A 21,525-nucleotide genomic window follows, 5' to 3' on the forward strand; every position below is an offset into this window, starting at 1 on the left:
TTGCGACAAGTGTCCTTTGAAGTTGCCGATACCGCACGGCAAGCTCGCAAACGCGCCGGCCAATGTTCAAATAGCTACCGCCAGTGCGCATTTCGCCCGTTCTACACATAGACAAGTGCATGTGCCAACGCGCTTGCCAACGCGTTGGCCTATGTGTAGTGCCGGCATAATGCTTAGTTAAAATGATTTTACACCAATTCCATACATTTTGAGGTTAGAATAGGAAAAATGATTTTTCTCCAAAACTATTGGTTTCCTAACTTTCTCCTTTTGGTGGGAGGGTCCCCCCCTCCTCCCCCCTCTCCACAAAAACCTATAATACGATACGTGCGGCAGTTCTCTAAAGAAACGCCGATAACCTAACTATATAGATAAATAGATGTTATCGGATGATTAAATTATTTTATTCATCCGGTAATCGGACAACTAATTTATTTTATTCATCCGTTTAGCGGACGACTGGCACTGTTCTAAAATAAATAGAAGGACGTGAAAAGGACATTGTTCCTTCCTTCCTAGTACGAGTCTTGTGTATTGAAAAGTGAGGCCGCTATTTCAATCACAACAAAATCGCGCGGTTAAAACTTTAAAAACATGTTAAAATGGCAATGTCAATTAAGTGTCAAAATAATGATCAAGCGGCAACTGGCAAGTGCCCTGTGCCATCTGTCAAATCACAAATGTCAAATGTAAATTAAAAACGCAAGCCTGAAGCCGTCGTGAGCCCGTGAATGTTTATGTTTGAAAATGAAAGTTTTAGCATACCTTAATATTATTAAGCTGACTTTGTAAATCAAATTTCCAGCCTTTTGAAATGGGTGACGGTTAGTATATATTATATACAAAATTATTGATTTATCGCGTAATATCCCATAGAATTATGATTGCTATTGTATATTTTTCTTTTTCCTTTTTATTCAGAGGACGTTATACGCAGAAGATTATTGATTGATGGTGATGGTACTGGTGATGATAGGAGGCTTAATGTTTTGTTGAAGACACTAATCAGATGGTGTAATGCTACCGACGAAAAACCAGAAGACAGGTAACCTTACCTACCTTATTGTGAATTGTTGAATGAAGCAATTTAACTTTTTGTACAATAAATAAATTAACACTTAAATAACTACTTACTATATTAAAAAATAAATACAGTTTTATTCTTCCTTGTTCTAGCAAAACCACACATGATCGCATGTTAGCACAACTTGCACAATGTGAATTTGCTGTAACAAAATCTCAGCTCGGTACCGAGATGATGACAGCAGAACTTAAAAGTTATGAGGATTTATCGAAAATATTTGAAAGCGGAATAGAGATAGCCAAGAAGAATATAGAAAAGAGTAAAATTGATCTGGCCCAAGCAAAAACTGTACGCAAAAATAGAATAGAGTATGATGTATTAGCCAAAGTGATAAGTGAACAGCCAGATAGGAAAGAAACATTGGAGCAATTGAGTACTCTAAAGAATGAATTAAGTACATTGGAGACAACAAAACAGCAGTTAGAGAGTAGATTGGCATTAAGAAAGAAACAATTCCATGTGTTAGTGACTTCAATACATCAGTTACAAGCCTTGTTAGATGAACCTGAAGAATTAGAATCCATTTCTGATGATGTAGAAATGAAAGAATCAGCTATGGAAACTTGAAATAATACTTTTTATAGTTTATAAAATTTATCATAAATCTGAAATAATAAAATTAATGAAATGTCCAATTATGATTTTATTTTTTTAATATAAGTTTAGTTTAATCATGAAGATAACCTGTGCTTCAAAGGCGCTCCTGATAAATCGATGTGTGTATAAAATCTGCTTCTCTACCAAGTTCTGGTCTTCTCTACCAAGGGATATTGTTTATTTGTCATCAGTACAATAGTGTTATATCTCGTAATATTAATATAACGAGCACAAAAATTAAATATGTTATGATGTGTAATGATGATTATTATTTTCAGAGCGATTATATTATAAACTAGCTTCCGCCCGCGACTCCGTCCGCGCGGATGTCGGTCTTCGCGTGGATGGTTTATTTCTCCATTTTGAGACCTCTGACAATAACATCTTATAAATATCTATTGGACCCAATTCCCGAATACGGTTAGGCCTATAATAATACGCAACGTGTGTTCGCGGTTCTACGGAACAACGTCTATTGATAAAACTGAAAAATGAAGATTAATTTTTTTCTACGTATTTTTCCAGGATAAAAAGTATCCTATTTTACGCCCAGGATAATAAGGTATAATTATACCAAGTTTCATCGAAATCGAACCGCTAGTTTTCACGTGATGCCTTCACATACAGACAGACAGACAAAAATTTTTTTAATCACATATTTGGGTTTGGTATCGATCCAGTAAAACCCCCTGGTATTTATTTTTTCAATATTTTCAATGTACAGAATTGACCCTTCTACAGATTTATTATATGTATAGATGACTGGATAGTACCCAAGATAGTACCTATAAAAAATAGTCTATATTTACTATAATATTATAACACTAATAACAAGAAACTGGGATTTAGTAATTTTTTTTCTAGTGGTCTAATCATTTATTTATAATTTAACTATATATATATAAATACCAACTTGGGCACTAAGTTGATCCAGCCCGACTGCCGTGCATTCCTGACTCCACCTTTTCCCCGATATTACTCGACTCCGGTTGCATAGATCTTGCCCGGAGTGGCAACGGCGCAAATATTTGGGCGATGTTGCCAAACGTATTCATGGAGAAATTGATATACTCAACATTTTTATTGCTAAGATCTCGAAATGAATCGACTCCGTAACGGCCGAAATTCAGAAACCCATAAACACTTGTTGGCTCCGTTTTATATACCAAATCCAAAGTCGTATGTTGATCAGATCCATTTATATTATCAAAATTACAGCTTTATTTGATCCGACAAAACGAAACTGTATATTAAGTAACATAGATTAATTTTGCGTAAACAGTACAGTATTTGTTGGCTCCGTACACAAACATATTATAGTTAGGTAATGTTCCATACATTGCTAAATCCGCCTAGACTAGACGAACTCGACTCCGTAACGGTTCAAATTTTGAAATGCTCAAACACTTCTTGACTCCGTTTTATATACCAAATCATAAATCGTATGTTGATCTGTTGATTGTTCCATTTATATGCACTTGCATGACATTGACATGGGGATATGAAATTAGGGCTAGCAAAAAATCTCCTGAGTTTTATGGAAGTTGAAGAAGTCGACCGTAATTCAATTGAAACTTATAGAAAACGTTGTGAAACTAAAAATTCGGAACCCTAAAAAGATAGATATTTGGACGAACCTTTCGTCATACAGTGACGGTGATAATTCTCAAGTAGAATGCATCCTACAAATAACAACCTACCTCTTGAATCATCAGTAAATATCAAGATAATTATCATAATATTTATTGACGTGTAGCGTTCGCCTATGCCCTGATTCTGATATCAATCTGATAAAATAATTAAAATGTTTGATTTAGGTCAAACAAATGACGACTCATATTCCTGCACAAATTATCCATTACGGAGTAAATATGAGTGTACGCAGATCGCCAACACGTTTAACCAGCAGTGGTGCAGTGGGTACTGCCGGTGGATCGCATCCCGATCTATCGAAGCTAAGTTCGTTTTCTACGAGTTCTACGCCAACTGATACGGAAAACGGAAACAACCGCTAGAACAAGATTGCAGATTTAGTGATGATATGTAGGATATTCGGTCGGAGTTGAGCCGTATTAGTACATTACTTGAAAAATATGTATGCTCAAATGAACAAATAGTAAACAAAATTCATGAAAACATTTCTGAGGTAAAAACACAAATTACCAAAATTAAATCGTCCAACGAACAATCCTTGAATTTAATTCGCCAAAATACGAATCAAATCAATGAAATTAAGTCATCAGCATGTATGATAATTACTGAACAAAACATATTGAAGAGTACTATTTCTCAATTAGAATCCCAGATAAACTAGGGTGAGAGTAAAATAAAATCACTGGAATTAAATCTTTAATCATAATAAACTTCTTATAATTTAAAACTTAATCAAGGAACTACGAGACAGAAAGAGCCGCGAAAAAAATGTAATTTTTACTGGTTTCCCAGAATCGACATCTTATAACTCAAAGGAGAGGAAATCTAAAGACAACTACGAAATTTTAAAAAATTACCTCACTAATAAGTTCAGACCTACCGAAGCCATTAAAAAAATATATAATTATAAATAACCTTAATTCAAACTGTAGTTCAGGTCTTGATGGTATTACTACAAAAGCAAAATGCATCAAAGAACAAGTAGATAACTGCGTTAAAAACAACCGACTTCAAACTTGCACTTGCAACATTTACAAATACAGACAAAAATGCCCATAAAATAAAAACCACTGGGCCTATCCGAATAAAATTTTTATGGGACCAATTCGACACCATCCCGCATCGAACAAAAAAGAATCTCGTAAATCGGTTCAGAAACCTCGGAGTAATCGGTGTACATACATAAAAAAAAAACATATCGGCCGAATTGATGACCTCCTCCTTTTTTTTGAAGTCGGTTAAAAATTAAATCATACCTTAAGCGACTGTTTTAACCAAGCCATAAGTCAAAGACGTTTTCCGGACTCGTTAAAAATAGCGAAGGTAACTCCTATCTATAAGAGTGGCTCAAAATTTGAACCTGGTAACTATAGGCCGATTTCGGTTTTGCCAGTATTGTCAAAAATATTGGAGAAGATTTTACACACGAGATTAGAAAAATATTTAGACTCATTTAATTTTATTTCAGTGCGTCAATACGGATTTAAGCCAAAAAGTAACACTCTGTCAGCGACTATGGACCTAACTATTAAAATAAAACAGAACATTGACGCAAACAATATAGTTTTGGGAGTGTTTATTGACCTATAAAAGGCCTTTGATACCGTTTCTCATGAACTTTTAATAAAGAAATTAGCATCCATTAACATTAATGGTAAAGCACTAGATATGCTGAAATCATATTTAAAAAATTGATCACGAATAGTTAAAATAGATAAATAAATGCAATCTACTAAAAATAAATGTAACTAAATTCAAAGCTCATAACAAAATTATTCCACCACACGCTCCACTTAAAATTAACGGTGTTGTATTAGAACATAAAACCCACGAGAAATGCCTAGGTTTGCGAATCGACAGCTCTCTGAAATGGAATTATCACATCGACCACCTAAAAAATAAATTATCAGCACTTCCTAGATCTCTGCATAATATTACTTCTTGCATTCCTCATAAATTACGCCACACCATCTACAACACGTTAGTAAAGCCGCACCTAATGTATTTAATAGAAGTATCGGGGAGTGCTTACAAAAATAAATTATCGCCACCCCAAATTTTACAAAATAAAATCATTAAAACTATCTTTAACTATTCTTTTTTAACTTCTACAAATAAAATCTACGACGACACTAAAGTAATGAATTTAAAACAATTATACTTTTATAATACGTGTATGTTCATCCGCAAAGCGCTACATAAAAACATAAATACAAATATTATAATCTCAACATCAAATCGCCACTATCCTAATAGACGAGCTATAGGTCTACCAGAATCTGATGGCATATTTATATTTAAGAAATAAAAGATTTTCATGTGGCAACTTATTTGACAACTATCAAATTGTTTGTCAAATTATTTGTCTTTTTTGCAGTTGATGAATAATTTTTAGGATTTTGTCTAAAAAATCTTCGAAAATGTCGAAAAAGCCGCTGCGATCACAAGCAAGAGGTGTTGTTTATAATGTGTATAGAAAAACATTCGATGAAGAAGGGTCAAACACATCACAATTTTCAATTTTCAAGATTTTATTGGTAAATTGGACTTACCCGTTTTGATACTTTAAATTAAAAAATATTATATGTAGGTAATTATAATATTGTTTGTTGATTAGAATATAATTTTATGAAAACTTATTACAGGAGTTTCCAATACGGCTATTCGTCAAGTACAAGCTGTCCAAGTCAATTTTATAATGTGTGTTTCTGTTATTACTTACGAAAATAAACATAGTTTTATTTTATTTTATAAAAAAAATTGTAGGCAGTTTTGATCTAGGTACGTTATCATTATATCGATATTTTCAAATGGCATACTGGTAATGAATATACAAATATAGGTGTGTGTAAATAATAATAATATGTATTACCTGTATAAAAGTAATATGTATAATTGTATATTATACATGTAAATATGTACCTACATAATATTAAGTGGATATCTCATTATTAAGTATAGTATTGTCCACTTATGTAATGTGACTAATGATATTGAGGACAAAATAAAAAATAAGCAGTATCAAGATCGTTCAGTCCATTTTCCCTAGGGTTGCACACTCAAAATTTTGATTTCCCTAATTGCCATCAGATTCTGGTTTACCTATAGTTATCTTGCCCTTCCGAAGATCCGAACAAATTATGGAAGGCGAACGGCAACATACGTTTCTATAACGGGAATAAATGTCTTTAAATCTTCAAATGGCTAAGGCCGCAAGCGACCAATGGCTGAGCTCGGTGGGCTCTGATTGGCTCATTTGAATCGGATCAACAAGAGCTAAAACGCAAAAAAGGTGGATTTGTATAAAAAGCACGTAATTATTATTATTACTGATGATGACACTTGTGGCTCCGTTCGGATCCACATACGGACGGTGGTGTGGCAATGGATCCACAAATACCAACCGGATCAACAAGTGAAAACGGATCAAATAATTACTAACTATATGGCACGTTTGATCAACATAGTGCCCATGGAGATATCTATATATATATATATATATATATATATATATATATATATATATATATATATATTAATATAAGCTTAAGCTATACAAGCTAATATAGCAATACAGCTTATATTAATCAAACTATCAGAAATTGTATTTTTAGATTATTATCAACACTATAAAACGGCGAAGATATTACCTACCTTTATATTATTACACCTAACCTATTTTTTGAAATAGACGTATTTGAAAACCAAATCAGAATCGGTACATACCTTGGTACTAGGTGCCTTGGTACATACGTTCGATAATCCTATCGACCACAGCCACAGACAATAATTTATAAGTATCATTAAAAACGTAAAAAGGAAATAATAGATAATCAAAGTAGGCAAGTACAGGGAACAGCTGTAATTATAATTCTAGGTACCGATTGTAATCATAAAACGTTACTGTTGAAAACTGTGGTTGAAAACTAGTTACTAGACCTTATATAATTTAGAATTATTAGTAACGAAAATAAGGGACTAAACGATTATTACATCCTAGATTAGAAACTGTCCAGTCATTACAACCGAAAGTTCAGCTCGTTAAACCGTGGCGCCGCGGCCGCGGCCGTAAAAGAAACATTTATCGTGTGTCATGGTATAATAACCCCTCTCTACGGACTTACACCTAAATACAAAAGCGCTTTTATGTACACAAAGTAAAAGGTTACACGACTCAAGGACGACCTCCAAAGAATTTACATTTCCTAAATGATAAATGTACCTACACAAACAATAAAATTCTTTCTTTAACTAAGTATGTACATAATTTGAATGTATGATCAAGAATGAGATATTATCAATAATATAAGGTAGCTTTCCCTTCACAGCTTTGCTCAAGCGGATTTTACGTTTTAATTTTGAGAGATTTTCCATTTCCGCGAGAGAAAATTTATGTTTCTGGTATTAAAATATTAAAATCAGTTTAGGGCACCAGAGCCGATAGAGTCCAAAAAATATTTTTATACCTAAATTCATAGGTATATTTGTATAGGTATACCTAGTAATTTTAAAATTCAATACAGAGATTTTAATATTTCACTACTTATGTATATTATTTTACATATTATACTACCACACTAAGGAAAATAATTATCCACACGAATAAATAGTAAACTTTTAGACTATGCTTTTAGTTCCGTTAAATTATAGAGCAGTACCTAGAGCTATAAGTTGAATTAGGAACATCTTTTTATTAAATCTGTTTGTTTGAACGCGCTAATCTCAGGACTACTGGTCCTGAGATTAGCGCGCAGCTAGCAGTACCTACCTAGAGCTAAAAGTTGAAAAAACATTTTTTTATTAATTAAAACTGTTATGCTACAGCTACAGTACCAATATGGAAAAAGACATTATTTACATAGCTACTATGATTTACGTGTCAGGTTCTGTGCACGTAATGTATACTTAGCTACTTTTTTATTTTACAACCATACTCAGAGGAATACAGTGCAACGACATTACTATATTGACTTAGGAGAAGTAAATAAATAAAGTATGATGTAGAAGTCCATATATAAGTAAGTTTACAGCGCAGGTCCTCAATATCACTAAAGTGTATCGTGCCGTCAAAACCGCGACGAAACTCGACGTGAATAGACTAGCGCGTGGAAAGTCATCTAACTTTTTACCCGCGTTTTTCAAATAAGAATGCCTTCTTGGTGGGACTATTTACATTTCAACCGTCAATATAATAATAAAAGAAACCTCGAAGAGGGGCTGTTTCAAATAGCATCTCAAACGTGTAATATTTTGGTGAAAGTAAACAATACGAACAATATAAATTTGACTAGGAATGACAGAAGCGACGAGTACGGTTGTGCTGGTCCACCTAAGGGGAATAGTTCGATGCAAATCTGCGTTCCGAAGTTTAGAAAGAACTCCATTACGGCCGGCTGCAATCCAGGATTGTCGGTAATGAACCTTTTAATAAATACCTATTTACAAAATCATAGCGCTTCCATAACGTTTCATTTGTATTTGTATCTTGAAAATTCTCAAACTACTACCTACTTAACTTAAAATACGTCATAACTCATAAGCTTTTAATGAAAATATAATAAGTATATAAATATAATAATTACCTAACATTAAAATAATTATGGCACATGAAAGCTCCGTAATATAAAATTCGATATGGTACGCACTAATTAATTATTACTTACATATTTATTTAGAAAAAATATTATTACAAATACATTCTACGCTTCACATATTGTATTAAATATTCATACATAGGTCGCGATATTAACATAAATTTTACAATAGATATATGATTACATTAATCAAGAATATTAAACCCATTAAATATAATTCTTAAGGTAGGTATTGTAAATAAGAAAGTTGAATCACGTAGTTAAAATGATGACTGTGCATTCTCTGAAGATGAACATTATATTTCCCTAAAATCGCGATTGTATCATTTCATATTTAATAGATACAGTAATTTATAAGTTTTGTATGAATAATTATTTATTAAATAGAGATGTTTCTTTTTAATATAGAAACTGAAAATTATTCTCACTACGAGGACATTGGCCTCTAATTAGGCCATTATCCACTACGCGACAAGTGCGGCTTGACTCTTGAGGATGATACATATCACATTTATAAGTTCTAACACATGCCTGTTCAATGATGACGTTCACTGTTTGGAACAGTGATAGTTTGATTAGTGTGCAGCTAGGTAAATTCAAAACTTGAGTTAGGTAAATTAGCGCTCTTTGTGGAAATCCTCAACTGAGCTTGAGCTACCACTGCTCCAGTAAGATTTTCATAACTATTACTCCCTTGAAAATTCAAAATCTGTGAGCTAATTAACTCTTAATAAATAAATTATAAAAGTTTTGCTCATTACTAGTAGGTATATTTAGATATATTAGTACCTATTTAGTATCTATCTAATGAGCTCAATTTTTAAACTGTGCTTCATAATAACGTGGTAGCAAGGAGGTAATAACAAAAAAAGTAGACAATAGGCGCGGCACATAAATTATTTTTTTATATTAAATAACTACAAATATATAAAATAAATATAAATTTAAAAAATCAAAAGAAAAACAAGCAATTGTATAAGTGAAATGTGCAGCAGAAATCAATATTGCTGTTGTTCATTTTAAAAATAATAGCACATGAATTAATGGCGTATATTCTAGGTGTTTCCAATGACAAAACTTTTTAAAGTTTACTGAAAATAGTCACACCGCGGTAACCTTGAATCAAAACATTTGCAACAAAACCGTTCCATCAAACTATACAACCAATAAATGTCTTCAGTGTAAAAGATGCATACGCGCGTGGGACATGTGCAGCTTATGTCTATTAGTCGGAAATAAAGGATATATCAAAAAAGACAATATTCTGAAACTTGTTTTTTTGTCTGAGGCCTGTGACAGTCTTCATAGTGTCGGCAAGAACCATTGCAAGCTGATTCGCTTGGAGGTGAACAAACTGTTTTCAATATTAAAAGGTTTTGGTCATTTCGTTGCGTGCTAAGTTAGCGATTATATTATATCGATTTTAGAAACAACTAGCCGCTGCATAAGCTTCGCCCCGCCGTACGACCTTGTTCCAATTATTCACGTATTAGCTTTGGGTTTGTTGTTTTTCGGGCATGCCGCGAATTTCACGATAATAGTTTGTGGAAACAACGGCGGTGCAACTTCGACAGAATTGCTCATATTTTCCACGAAGCTTTTTAGGGGAAAGATTCCACGAAAAACATTGTGCATTTTTTAGATTGATAAATAATAATTTATAGATTTACATTACATATACGGTTTGCACACTGAAACATGAAACACAAAATAAAGAGAGGTACATTTTATAAAATGGGCATAAACAATAAAAGCTGACAAAAGTTTTAATACGTTTACAATGCCTTCAAGTTAATAGAATACCAGAATTTTCCTTTTAGTTTGTTTTGTTCAGACAGTAGAGGAAGGTATCGTTTACGGGCTTGGCTGTATTTTTTAATATTGAAAGCGTTCGTGATCGTGAGTAATTTAAATTGCTAGACAACATATTTTACGTTTTAATATAACTATTGGTATCATTATAAGATTAACAATCTGAGCAATTGACATTTATAACACTTTCTGTTTTGAATATAATAGACGAACCGAAGGACGAACCGCATATACAAATATAATAAGTTTCGAATTTGGACTTTGGTAGCCAATAATATTTTCAAAAATTTTTTCATTCGATGACTTTTTTAAACTAATAATACTTTATTTTTAAATTATATTTTAAGCTATTGCGACAAGATATTACTTACTTTGAATTAGGTCGTGTCTTAAGTGTAAATTAGTTAGTAACTTGGCAATCGGTAGCCTAGCCGTCACCCATAAAGCAGTCGTGGCCTAGTTTTACAATCGTATTGCGTATCTACGCGGCCACTACGGTTTTCGTAGCACCGTAGACATTACCTACGTCTACACCATTGCAAAACTTATAGGTAAGATGTAAACAAAGATTTTAATCACACATTGAGCTTCGTTGGTGGGATTGTTATATTTGTACAAACATAATTATTGTTCGTAATTCATTGGAAATTACTAGGATCGAAAATGTTCTGTCCTACCTTTTTGTGGACGTGAATGACGTTAATGTCCTTTAGACGTTAAGGTATAATTATTTATCCAATACAATGGGCAACTTGCTTAGCATTTCCAAGGAATTACATCGATCGGTCGTCCTTTAATTATATTATAAACTAGCTTGGCCCCGCGGTTTCATCCACGCGCGTGAATTAGTTTTTCTTTTTAATTCTAATTTTCTTGTGGGAATAGCAGTATAAAAAATAGCCCAAATTACTCCTTATAACACTGATGTTATATATATAGATAGCTGACTATCTGTCAGTCAAAATCGGTTCAGCCGTTCCTGAGATTAGCCGGAACAAACAGACAGAGAGACAAAAGTTGTAATACTATTTCGGTATATGTACCGTGTATACATCCACGTGTACTAGTAAGTAAAAAGCGGTTATTTTAATTTTAAAAACAGACACTACAATTTTATTATTGGCATAGATGAATAATATTAACGTTAAATCTAGGGAACCTTCTATCTACCTTCTATTGAAGAGCCCCCCTCTTAGGCCACATCTCAGCCAACAATGCGACAACTATTATTGACTAATAAAATGAATATTAAACCTAAAAAAAAATTGAAGGTGTCATAAATTTTACTAAATATTATATAATTATGATTGAAGAAGAATGAATTGCTTATGGCGCAGGGTTAATTTTTATAAAAATAATCTACACAACATTTGCGTCATAGTATATAAACAACCTTCATATTATGCAAATGCTTTACCATGCGCTTAAATTCAGTCACCGGTGACAAGTTAATTTATGTAATAATTTTTTTTCATACTCAAGCCAACCTCACATCGATTTCACGTTCAACGGAAACATGAAATAAATTTTCATTTAATTGTACGCACATTTATTATTAATTATTTAATTATTAATAGCATATTATAATTATTAATAAACTGGTAAATTTTATTCATAAACTTTTTAAAGATTCAAATTAGCTTTCTGGATCTTTATAATTAATATATTAATTATTTGTATAAAATCACTACATAGTATAAAGCAGAGTCGCTTTATCTGTCCCTACGTCCTTATAATAAATATGCTTAAATCTTCAAAACTACGTACCTAACGATAAAGTGATTATAGTCCTTTCCACCTAAGATGATTTCTGTGACACATCGATTTTTGACACGTGTAGAGATGTCTTTACTGAAATCATATCAATTGATTCCGATAATCGATAATATTTTTTATGGAAAGGAAATCGATTTGAATAAAGTACCAAAATTAGTTTTTTCGGCATTTCGCCAACAATTAACTAAGGAAACTTAGCAAACAACAGCAACAAAAAGTCAACAATAACAATTACTAGCATTAACAGAATACCACGTAAAGTATCAATATAAAAATGCAACTTGTATACAAGGCTGACGCACTCGTACAGACGATTGACTCGATTGACAAACGATCACAAGATGGGCGCCGATTATATGATTTTCCAACTCTATGATTTTTCAACGATCCATTTCATGTACACGAATTGCGTAGATATTATATCCCACCAAAACCATAAATGTAAAAATTGGAGCCGAGTTCAATCGTTGACTTAATTTGCCAAAAAAAGGAATGAGATCTAAATGTGTGCCAAGTTCTGCAGACAGTCCAGAAATTTATTTACAAAGATGTATTAAGTTCTTAGGTTGACTGAAAACTCAATTGTTTTATTTTCCCTTAGAGAACAATGTTTATTCCAAAATATAACTTTTTTAACTTGAATAATTTAATTATTTTCACAAAGCAAACACCTAATGACCTATTGAACCCCATAATTTGATGAGGCTAGTTTTACATACACTGTTTATATTTTGTGAGGTTCTAAAAACTAGCCTCATCAAATTATGGGGTTCAATAGGTCATTAGTTGTTTGCTTTGTGAAAATAATTAAATTATTCAAGTTAAAAAAGTTATATTTTGGAATAAACATTGTTCTCTAAGGGAAAATAAAACAATTGAGTTTTCAGTCAACCTAAGAACTTAATACATCTTTGTAAATAAATTTCTGGACTGTCTGCAGAACTTGGCACACATTTAGATCTCATTCCTTTTTTTGGCAAATTAAGTCAACGATTGAACTCGGCTCCAATTTTTACATTTATGTTTTTGGTGGGATATCATTACTTTTTGTACAGAAAATTACTCTGCAAATTTGATTTACTTTATGAATATAATACTTTTTATATACGATTTTTTTTTATTTTTTCTTGCGGTTTCTCTGTATGGTTTGTTTAGTATTATTTTCTATATTTTCTTGTATGTTATGAATGTCAGCGCACATTGCCCCGTCATTATCTGCAATTTTTTAAACTCGTTTTCTGTTTAAAAGATTACATGATTTTCTAAACATCCAGTGTGAATTTGTACACACACTATTACCTACCACTATTACCAAGATGCGAAAAGATCGTTGTAGAAGAATCGTCGCCTTACTCCATGATGTTACGGTATTGCCATGACGCGATCTTGAAATTTTACTCTAAACGCGCCTAAAGATGTTTCACTTATATTAATATTACGCAAATGAAATCATTTCGACCCTCGACGAAGCCTTTTCCATTAGGTACACTGAAATTAAAACTAAACTGAACACTCATAAATAAAGAATAAATAAATGTGAATATGTAAAATTATATAATATTATTTATAACTGTATGAGCAATATTTTTATTACAATTTTCTTTTATTTTACGTTTAACACGTTCACTGCGGCACAGAAATATCTGTACTTTCCATTACTGCGTTACGGGTCGTTTTAAACCTTGTCCTATACCAGATATTGTGGCGGCACGAGGCATATTAAACCCCACCGCCCGTAGGAGACCAAAATCGTTTTTTTGGCGCCAAATAAGACAAAGTGTGCGGCTTTTGTCGTGATTATTATTAACAATGAGTTCCTTAACCTAAATCTAGCGTCGCCCGTGGTTAGATTAGTTAGTTTAGATTCTAGAGGTAAAATAAAATGTGGGGTCTGATGTACCCCATACCGCACTGAACAATAGCAGTTTTTCATATAATTTAGTGATGGGAAAAGAAATATCGATTTTATTTAATTGTATTTATTTATCAAACTTATGGATGTTTTTCATTAAAACAGGCCAAACAATAATAGTTGATTCAATGAACAAACACACTAATAGTAATCATGATTATGAACCTATTTGAAGAAAGTTACTCAACATGTCACATTCACGATTCTATTAACGATATTTATTATAACGAGTAATTAGGATGTTTGAAAATTACCTATATCCACATTCAAGTCCTTCTTTGTAAAAGCTTCAATAAGTTGTTCCACAAATAGTCTCGAATGCGTTACACAACACTAACCGCGTGAAGCTAGCTTAGGGTGCGGTACGAGGTGCGTGGTGGTACGAGGTGTTCGCAACCTCGTTCCGCACTGTGTTAGAATTTTTATTTTTTCAGTGCGGCACGAGGTCTAAGAAACCCGGTATTAAGGTCGGTATACCATTGAACTAGGAATCAATAGCACATCTCAGATGTATAGATATCACTTTCCTACACTGAACCAGATGGAAGTTATGCCTCCCGCACGACAGAGAAGTTTAAGTTTTTTCCTACCGCTATAACGACGAGACACGGACAGGGTGTTTCAAGCCCTGTTTCGCAGCTAACGTGTTAATAACAGTTTTGAATAAAGAAATCATGCAATCGAAGTAATCCGCCCTAGCGATACTAGCGCGAGTGAGTGTGATGTCAGAGGCGCATCGAATCTACAGATGTTTCGCGCTAAAATATGTAAACTTCAATAATATATATCTCAGTCATTTATCGATGGATTTCAAAATTTTTTTCGGCCACTGACTAGTTTTGATCTATTTTTTAAGACTAGTAAGGTGAATATACAATTTTCTATTTTTTTAAACTTTTCCATTTTTCCATACAAACAAAATTAATGTCATTGAAAAAAAAATTAAATACAAATAAATTCAGTATTTTCTGATTTTTTCCTTTGTATACTCACTATTACCTAGTTGATTACAAAATTTGAACTTTCTAGGTCATCTGGAAGTGGGTTAGGTTTTGTATATGTCTATAAGTCAGTCAGTCTTAAAAATTGCGATTTTTGGATATTAATATCTACGCAACTGTTTAACCTGTATTTATGAAATTTAAGGTTCTTGTTTATCTTGAGGTCCTCTTGATATGTACCAAATTTGGTTTATTTAACTTAAATAGTTTTCGAGTTATAAGGGGGTGAAAAGTGGCTCGAAATGGTTCGTGTAAATATACACACGGCTGCTGCTCGCCAGTTCTCTTCGCTTGAACTCGGCTTGACACGCTGCCGCGTGTCTAGATTTTTGTGTTCTTTTATTTTATTTTTCATTATATTAAACTAAACAATACTGTTTTTGATTTATAAGCTTAAGATGTTTCATTTTTAAATTTTTTGTATTAATGCCGCCATAAATTAAAAATATTATGCACTAAAATTATTTTGGGGTTTTAAACATAAAATACGTAATTCGGAACACGATGAAGTGTCACAGGAATCATCATAGCTGAAAAGGACTATAAAAAGGAAGTTTTTAATATGTAAATAATTTAATAGGTTTTGGACAAAGCGGGCGAAGCCGCAGTCGGGGAGCTAGTATTTTACTATAGCAAAAATTATAGTTATTTACAAGTACTAGTTATTTTATGCAGTACCTACTTATATGTACCTGTGTATAGGAATGAGTTAATTTATAAAATATATAGAGCGTTAAAAATAAGTTACAGAACAAATATCGCAAATATGCTAATTGGATCATGAGATAATTTATTATTCTCTTCTGACGTAGAGATTTCTAATAAGCTGAAGAATTAAGATTATATTATCATAATATTATGTAGGTTCTCAGTCATTACATAAGTTTATAAATAAGCTTATTTGTCAATTTGCGCATAAATAGGCTTCGTATTAACTTCCTATAGTTATTAGCTGATTAAATTCTACTGTCGTTAAGAGTTTCTTTGTATTATTACATTCCTTTATAGGTAATGGGTTCTGATAATTGAAATCCTATGGTGACGAAAGAGACAATAACGATACCCATACAATCTAGAATAGTAGACATGGTGTAGACAGTAGAGTGAAGACATTAGATTAGAAAATTAGAGCTTAGATTTTAATACTACAAAAATAATTTACTTCTGAGTTTGTATAGATTTAAAATACAAAATCATGGTTTTAAATGTCAATGCCTCCTGAAATTCAATCCATATTGCCGCCCACATGTTTGTTTGTTTGATTAAATCGAGTGGTGTTCCCCGGCAAACACCACAACGATAGAAATATAAACATTGTTTATTCGTTGTCTTTGTATCTGATTGGTTTGGCAACATGCCAATAATTTTCTTGAGAACATAAATTTCACACATTGCTATTTATATCTTTTAAACAATTTATATTTTGTATGAAGTAAGGCATGTTAATTCTTCAAGAGTACCTACTCCGTATTATTATTTAAATTCCAAAGTTCGTTCTATGTAGGTATTCTATATAGATAGGAATACGCTAAACTTGACAAGGATCAATAAAACTCCTCATCTACAAACACAATATCACCGCGTTATCTCTTTATTTGTCTCAATTCGTTAGGATTGCTTACGCAAGTTACTTTTGGCGTAACTGAAACTCAAGAAAAGTAATTTAGTTTATGTATTTATGTCTTTGCCTCAGGTATGCCTCAGGTGTGTCACACGTACCTATATCTTGAATATTTTATAGATCTGAAGATGTGTTCATTTAAGATCATCATAGGTTATATACCTAGGTATACTTAATTATTTTTACATTTACTACCCTAATTTTTATTGATATTTGTTTAATTTTTTGGAGATTCGAGTACCTATCACCATTTTAATCCACATGATGGATATTTTATAACACAATAATATAGTATGTATAATGGAGACATGTCAATAATTTAAAAGAGAGAAGTGAGTCTCTATTACCTTTTTACCCACCTTGTAAAAATAATTTTTATCACCAGAACAAAAAACCTTATGGTCAAATGTACGTTTTGAATGTATCCAAACGATAAACCATAATTTCATTACCACCCCTTTGAAGGACAGAGGTGCTCGAAGTTCGTATCTTCCCTGAATTTTGGTATGATCATTGATCATATCTATACGACTGTAGTCATGGTAAAACAATTTCAAATAGATCGCGATAATTAATTTGGTATATCTATACTAATATTATAAAGCTGAAGAGTTTGATTGTTTGTTTGTTCGTTTGTCGTTGAACGCGCTAATCTCAGGAACTACTGGTACGATTCGAAAAATTCTTTCGGTGTTAGATAGCCCATTTATCGAGGAAGGCTATAGGCTATATATCATCACGCTAAGACCAACAGGAGCGGAGCAATGCGGGGGAAACCGCGGGGAACAGCTAGTAATATAAAATATTGTAATAAATGCCTTGTTTTCATGATTAGATAATAGATAGGTACATACTTATTAAAAAAAAATATAAAAAATATATTATAATAAAAAATGTATTTTGAACTGGACAAGAAAATTTTCATGTCATTATTCTTCTTAAATATTTATAAAATGATTTTTTTTAATTAATTGTAAGAAATACGTTTTCGTTAGATATTTGATTTTATGAGTTAATACTAATTTTGATTTATGTAGAATCAATAATGGAACGAACTAAATGTACCGAGGTGATCGTTAAATTCTCTCGTGTCCGATGTCCCTGACCAACGACCATGTTCAATAAAGTTTTACGATTCCTAATAACTCGTGTTATAGCAGCCTTCGAAATCTTATCAAATACTTCAAACATATATCTGTATGAACTTTCGGTATTTTAAAGTTTGCATCATATTGGATTTGCAAAATACGTTTCGCTCACTAATAAAATTTTTATTCGCCAACAGATTTAACAAACATAAAAGCAGAGCGCCATTTTCTATTAAATAGCTTCGATATTGGATCAAAACGTAGTTGTTATTAGAATACTTGCATAAGATAAGTAAGTAGCTCTACTGGCTACTTTACTATGAGGCATTTAAATAACGTTTACCACTGAAATCTCTGGATTTTTTTTTTGCTGTTAATAATTCCATCGTATCCATAGAAGTTACAATTTGAAATAAATTCATGATTGCTCTAACTTCTATTAATTTAACCTAGTTACTCGATTTATAGGTTTTCATTGTAAACCATAATGGTTTTATAAACACGAATCCATACTCCAAACACGATTCATGTATATTATGGCAGTAATTACAAGCTGAATCGATTTACCATTATATTGTCTATCATTTGTTTATCTTTTTTATTATCAATGAATTTTCATCGAGTTTCAACACGATCGTAAATTTTGTTTACCTTCGGCGTAGCGTGGTTACCTGTAGATACCTACGAAAATTCTCCAAGTATACTTTATTTCAGGGAAGGTTTTGGTAACAACTATCTGCCAAACATAACATAACGTATAACCATTGAGGTTATGAATTGCAATAAAATCTACATCAAAAATGGTGTTGTTTAATAGCCTATGTAGGTACTTTGGTATATATTACATAACTGGAGAATGTTCCTTCGATTGCTTTGCAAATTTCAATACACCGAATTCTCAGAATAATGCAATCATTATTAGTTATATCGCAGTATCAACCATAATGACTAAAATACCATTATCACCACAGCTCCAACTTTTAAATTGTAAAATTCAATATTTGCAAAGTAAATCGATCTACTATAATTTTATGTAGTAGTAACTATATACACCAACCTAGGTTAAGTGTTGACAGAAAATTTAGCCCTAAGCTAGATTTAAACTAGTATGTAAGACAACAGCTAAGCAGCCTTTTTCCATTGTACATCAAAATATTCAAGGCTTGGCTAGCAAATTATTAGAAATAGAATTATTCTTAAATCATTATAGTATTAAAGTTTTTTGTGTAACAGAACATTGGCTTAAACAATGTCAGTTGTTAATAAATGTTGATAATTATGAGTTAAAAAGTATATACTTTAGGAAACATGCTATTCATGGAGGTTCTCTTATTTTTGTACACAATAGTGTAAAATGCAAAGAACGAACTGACATTGTTAGTCTATCTGTAGAACGCACCATTGAACTGTCCTGTGTTGAACTTGAGCGTTACATTATTGTTTGCGTTTATAGGCCTCCTTCCAGTGACTATAATATGTTTGAGACAGTCATGGAAGAAATATTAAAGCGTTTGAGCAGAAGTGAAAAGAAGGTTATAGTATGTGGAGACTTTAATATTGATTTACTTTCACACACACAAACGGCAACACGAATAGTTAATTTATTTCAATCATTTAATTTACATAAACTTTTTGATGAACCCACACGAATTACACCTAGTTCTGCAACTTGTATTGATAATGTTTACTGTGATTGTAACTTTTTAGAAAAAAATATTCTCAATACACTGACTTCGGATCACTGTGGCCAGAAAGTAGTTTTTGAATGGGATTGCATACCTACATTTAAAAGAATTAATGTTAGGCCTATAACTAAAAAAGGCATTCATAAATTTAGAGATAATATTAATAATAAATTGCCTGGCCTGAATGATCAATCCTTTCATAATAATCCTTGTGAAATGTTTACAAATCTTTTTAATTTAATTCATAATGAGTTTGAAAAAATCTTTAAAGTTAAATCTTTAAGTATTACCAAGGATTTACCATTTAGCCAATGGGCAACACCTAGTATACACAGATGCAGGAATGTTTTATATGAGTTATATGGCATGAAGCAATATAACAAAGACATGTCATTTCTTAGTTATGTTAGAAATTATTCAAAAACTTTTAAAAAAGTTTGTTTCACTGCCAAGTGCTTGTATGTCAGAGATAAAATACGCAACTCTGATAACAAAGTTAAAACGGTTTGGTCAATTATTAATGGTGAAATGGGCAAAAGCCAATCAAATAGTACCATAAAACTTGTTAATGCTGGTAGGGTCATTGACAAAAGTGCTGATGTTGCGCTTGCTTTTGAAGATTTTTTTAGTAGTGTCCCTGTTAGTATTACCGAAAAATTAAATTCGTCATCAGCGCTTGCGGAGTCCTACTTGAGGGACCATGTTGCTGAGTGTAATGTATTATTTGAATTGCGACATGTGACTGCAGAGGAAATTGTTAAAACTTTTAAAACATTAAACTTAAAAAAAACATGTGATCTCTGGGGAATGTCTGTAAATTTAGTAAATAATATTATAGAAAACATTGCCAACCACTTAGCGTTTATATTTAATCAATGTTGTGACTGTGGTATATTCCCTGATTTATTAAAGTTAAGTAAAGTAATTCCTTTATTTAAAAGTGGTGACCAGGAAGACTGTAATAACTATAGGCCAATTTCCATTTTACCAACTTTGAGCAAAGTCTTCGAGAAATTAATTTTAAACCAATTATGTAGTCATTTTGTATCAAATGGTTTACTGCACGCCAAACAGTTTGGTTTCACAAAGGGGCGCTCTACTACTGATGCTGGAATAGCTCTTTTGTCACATATATATAAAGCATGGGAAAATTCAAAGAATGCTTTAGGGATATTCTGTGACCTTTCTAAGGCTTTTGACTGTGTAGAACATACCACTCTATTACGGAAACTAAATTTTTATGGTATTAAAGGTTTATCTCAGGACCTCATAGCTTCATATCTTCAGAACAGGGTACAAACCGTTGTTGTTAATGGAGAGAAATCTCGCGGTGCGCCGATTAACATAGGTGTTCCGCAGGGATCTATCTTAGGACCGTTTTTGTTCTTAGTATATATTAATGACCTACCTTATTATTTGCAGGGTATGTGTGAAATAGTACTGTTTGCAGATGATACCTCATTAATATTTAATGTGGATAGACATGACTCAAACGTTGACGAAGTAAACTCTGCTCTTTTACGCATATCCAATTGGTTCACTGCTAATAATTTATTATTAAATGCAAAAAAAACAAATTGTGTAGAATTTATCCTTCCAAATGTAAAAAAGGTAAAAAGGGATATTATTTTAAACGGGGAGGTATTATACCCTGTGGATTCTACTGTTTTTCTTGGATTGACACTAGATGAGAAGTTACAAT

The 21,525-nt window shown here is 32.3% G+C and overlaps 2 protein-coding genes across 2 annotated transcripts in view; both read left to right on the forward strand.

Moving 5' to 3' along the window:
* Positions 1–688: 688 nt before the first annotated feature.
* On the forward strand, positions 689–1,719 carry LOC123696739 (THO complex subunit 7 homolog). The gene is made up of 3 exons (XM_045643101.1): positions 689–824; positions 922–1,045; positions 1,177–1,719. The coding sequence occupies exons 1-3, from the start codon at positions 815–817 to the stop codon at positions 1,649–1,651; spliced, it is 609 nt and encodes a 202-aa protein (XP_045499057.1). The 5' UTR covers positions 689–814; the 3' UTR covers positions 1,652–1,719.
* A 6,696-nt stretch (positions 1,720–8,415) lies between these two features.
* LOC123696690 (5'-3' exonuclease PLD3-like) overlaps positions 8,416–21,525 on the forward strand; it is a 41,459-nt gene continuing 28,349 nt past the window's right edge. Inside the window, exon 1 of the mRNA XM_045643039.1 lies at positions 8,416–8,746. Coding sequence (XP_045498995.1) covers positions 8,483–8,746 — 264 coding nt within the window. The 5' untranslated portion in view covers positions 8,416–8,482. The remainder of the gene's footprint in view (positions 8,747–21,525) is intronic.

Source organism: Colias croceus, chromosome 13, assembly GCF_905220415.1.
Source record: "Colias croceus chromosome 13, ilColCroc2.1".
In the NCBI taxonomy this organism is placed as follows: domain Eukaryota; kingdom Metazoa; phylum Arthropoda; class Insecta; order Lepidoptera; family Pieridae; genus Colias; species Colias croceus.